This window comes from Orbilia oligospora (genome assembly GCF_000225545.1).
Source record: "Orbilia oligospora ATCC 24927 unplaced genomic scaffold scaffold00007, whole genome shotgun sequence".
NCBI classification, from domain to species: Eukaryota; Fungi; Ascomycota; class Orbiliomycetes; order Orbiliales; family Orbiliaceae; genus Orbilia; species Orbilia oligospora.
Window position 1 is genome coordinate 766,646 of NW_011645564.1, and position 4,209 is coordinate 770,854.

Below are 4,209 nucleotides of genomic sequence, written 5' to 3' on the forward strand. Positions count from 1 at the left end.
TGCGTCTATATAGTAAGTTTATAAATATCCAGAGAAAACCTTTGAGGGCCTAATGATATCGATGTCTGCTAAACAGTGGATAGAGACTACTGGACGATCTAGGAACGAAAGTTCCACTAGAATCAGTTCATGGCGGGCCTATTTATAAGTCTATAACCTCCATAGTTTGGATTCATCACATGTGTCCGGCAGCAGCATTCACACAATGGATCCAAAGAACCTACATGGCCCCCTCGACGCGAATTCGCGAAGAAAAAAACTGAACGATACACCGGTACCAAACTTTCAAAACAGCATGGGGTCATCATGTCTAGGGATTTCGGCACGAACAACGCGAGATTATTCTAGGGTCTAAAAAGGCCACGGCGGAAAACGAACTCTATTCATGAGCGATGTTTCGTCTGATCCTCATATGCTCATGTAGTGCGGCGGAAAGTTCCATAGAAGATGTATCAGCCTAATCTGAAACGCATCGCGGAAATCATGCATACCGTTGGAAAAAAACACATGGGTATTTAGATCTTGGCAGGAAGTATAAGGGGTAGAAATTCCACCATTCAGGCGCACAGGCCAAGATCTTGTGGAGTAGGCTAAGATGGGGTCCATGGCACCGATGCCGCCGTTTAACTCGAACCCCAACTTTTGGCCTCATTGGGAATCTATCCTTTCTCTGTATACCTAAGTTCTGGTATACACCGAAGCCTAGCTCTGCGTAAAATTCATGACATGGAAAATTTAAACCGAGGCCGGGTGAATCCTCGACGCAAGTAAACACTTATATGATCTTCTTGCAGCTTTTAACGGTTCTTGAAGGCGAGTTTTGTGTTTGGGTTTAACGAACTATTTTAGGCGAAGTTTTGAACCATGGATCGAATCCCGCATCTCCGTGGGTCCCTACGTACACCACATGCAGCAAGGTTCGTGCGGGGGAGAATTTAGGTGCACAGATCACCAATCGATTGATTCCACAGAACTCGATAAATTTCTTTCTGGCGTGGAACAAATTAAAAACTGTTTCTTGAATTAAACCGCCCCCCTAGTTTGCAGATTTAGTTGCGTTATAAACTATTCGCCGATCTATTCATAAATAAATCTCGGGCTTGCGTAACCATAGTCATACAAACATAGCACCCATGGTACCTTCTGTTGGAGAATCTCGTCTTTGCCGTTCAGGGTGGGGGAAATCCTGATTCTAGACTATTAGGCATGTGGAATATAACGCGTACGGACAATCTAGACCGGCATTGGGGGCAATATTTAAGAAATTTACCAATACTAGTACTCGTTAACGTTCTGAGTAATATATAGTCATGTGTATATTGTGTATGCCACGTCCATTGTGTAGCTGACTAGGCTCGAGATATAAGATGGTCAATTAATTGATCAAACTAAAAACGCCATTTTTAAGATTCAAGCTCGAGCTAAACAGCTTTTATTAATATATTCTACAGTCTCGTTCCCAGTATGTTCCACATGCACGGTTGACGACTGGCAGGTATTTATATAATCTCCTGCAGGTTTCTGGAACCATGTCCTAAGTCTTTGGCTAGCCTCAATCTTAAAGTCTGACGCCTGCCCCATACATAAAAACTATAAAGTCTTTTTGGAATCCTTGATAATTTCGATTGGTTTGTGTGCCAAAATATCGGAAAAGCAGCTTAGCACCGATCCATTGATCTAAATTGCAGTTCAGTGCAAAACCATTGATTGTCTAAGGTGAGAAATAGTTTTCGTTGCTGTAAAGAAGAGAGCTTCTAGAATATCTAGATTATCGCGGTAAATTATAATATAGTCAGCTAGTCCCACAGCGGGGCCATGAGCCTAGGCACTTCATGCACCGGATTTAATGCTAATAATTATCCCAGACCCCCCGTAACTAAAGACTGACCGGCTTATATATGTATATATGAAGGTCTATGGCCTTGCGGTCCTAATGCTGACTCAGCGAGGGAGTCGAGCAGCGTGCATGTTAGATCATTGTTATACACGAGCCGACCGGCCCCACGTTGCAACAAAGAATCTTTATCACCGCTGTCTTGAAATTACATGCCAGCCTACATGAATTTCATATAGCTTGATAATATTCAGGCTTGTATGTATGCAGTCTTAGCTGATCGATTACGCTATTATCATACCCGTATGCGCTGTTCAAGGTTGTAGTAGAATATCTAGGAAGAACTGTGCAGCTGTGGTTTTGTGAGATCCAACACTGCAGGTTCTGAGATGCAGAAGTTGCCGGCCCCACCTCGAATATAAGTATATATTTATATACTGGATATATATTGATACGTAATATTGTCCTAAGCCCACATAAGGGTATTTGGAGCTAATACCTTATCGTACAACAGTTTTGATATTATGTAAGCCGTCGCATGTCGGCGAAAGTCTAACCTTAGGTTCCGTGCTGCGGACCGACTAAATGGCCTCATGGCCGCCATCATGCGCACATCGCGCCAGCTACCGTTGTTCCGTAGTATCCCTTGCGAAAATAGGCAGCCTAAGTGGAAATATAGCCATATCCCCATTTTATAAGGCTTATTACCCGGTGCGGCGTTTAATGCGCTTAAGTGGCACAGCACAGCGCCCGTCGCCTCTGCGCGATATATATTGGTGTATTTTGGCAATTCCGTATCACTGTGCACAAGAATGATATCTGCTGCGCAAGGGCCGTCTATAAAGTGACAAATTACTTCAAGGGTACCGGCCCGGATAATATACCGAGTTATTGCCCTAAGCAAGATTAGAACTAGCTCGTGAGTGAAAATTTCAAGCTTTCCTTGCACATCCTGCAAGCTTTTCTTGGAGTGCTTTGGCAGTACGGCCGGGATCTGAACTACAATAGTTTCAAAGCCTTGGGATTTTTGTAACTGATTGTATTGTTCTCGTATTTACAGCCCGTCCTGATATATATCATGATGATCTGGCGACAAAAGTCAAACGATGAAAGCTGTACGGAATATACCAGCCTTGCTGCTGGAATGGCGCCACCTGTGTCATTGGCTGCTGTAGTGCAGCTGGCTTGGTATTATCGAGGCCTTGGATTGGATGAAATTGTTGGATATTTGCTGCATTGTAACGATAGAATTATTGGCATATATTCTGTAATATAATGGTGTATAGCAGAAAATCACACACCAGATAAAACAAAATCATATTGAGATTGGAGAGAGGGGTTGGGTCCTCTGTCTTTCTTATTAATACGGGGAAGTCTGCGCCAAATCTCGGGTTATGAAGTTTTGAAGATGGTTCTTCGAGAGCGTCCTGTTAAATCTTCACCCACTCCCCGTTGTTTAATTAATGCGCACGCATGTGCGTCATAACGTTTATTTCAAATAATCTGAACGAGTCTTAAAAAGAGTTTCAGAGCAGATGTCGGAAAAAAGCTGGTCGCCGACCGAATATGATTCAGCTAGTAAGGGAAGGTCGGTGGTGCGGGGTGCGCCCGTCGAAAATAGAGACCTCAATGCTGCAGCTGATTTAAGCTCTTTCGAAGATGTTGAAGTCGGTCTCGGACTGAACTCTAAGAAATCGACTAGAACGAACCAACAAGATAACCCGGGACCTATTCTTTCGGATATTATTTCTTGTATACCTCCTCAAACCCTTCAATCATTACGCGCCATCTCGAAGGTATACAGCAAGTGGATTCGCCGAATAATTCTTACCCGAATAGCGTTCATCGCGTTAACGAACCCTTCCCGGATTTCTGGAGCTATTAGCGGAGTTTTCGGGTTATGTTTTGCGCAGCTCTGGCTTAGAGGCAACGAGTCGTGTCAAAGGGCCGCCGATTCGATATTAAGCATCTTCGTGGTTATAGCAGCTTATATAAAGTCCGACCCGGTTACTTTTCAAGTCCTGTTAGGAGATTTCTATCAGCGTCGCGAGACGGATGCCAGGCAGACGGTCATGGACGGTTCGACACCCTACAGACACCCATTAGCCTACTGTTTAGAACCGTATACGTCTCCGTTGGCCTTTTGCTACGACCCGGTCGTTTTCATTCCAGCCATGTTAATTGTCTACCGGAAACTCGCGAGTTATTTCGTATGCCCCGGTTTCGAAGGACGAGTTATTGATGCCTTGAGCATTGTGACTGCTCTTTTCACGATATGGATGCTCTTCCCGGAGTTTTCTTGGAACTATGCGATGAATGGGAGGCCTTGGACGGTCCGGGAAGTTTATTACGATGATATACTAGCTGCGGCGTAG

The 4,209-nt window shown here is 44.1% G+C and overlaps 1 protein-coding gene across 1 annotated transcript; it reads left to right on the forward strand.

Annotated features, from left to right (window-relative positions):
• Positions 1-3,369: 3,369 nt before the first annotated feature.
• Positions 3,370-4,209, forward strand: AOL_s00007g210 (uncharacterized protein; the record flags this gene model as incomplete). The annotated part of the gene is made up of 1 exon (XM_011120111.1): positions 3,370-4,209. The coding sequence occupies one exon, from the start codon at positions 3,370-3,372 to the stop codon at positions 4,207-4,209; it is 840 nt and encodes a 279-aa protein (XP_011118413.1).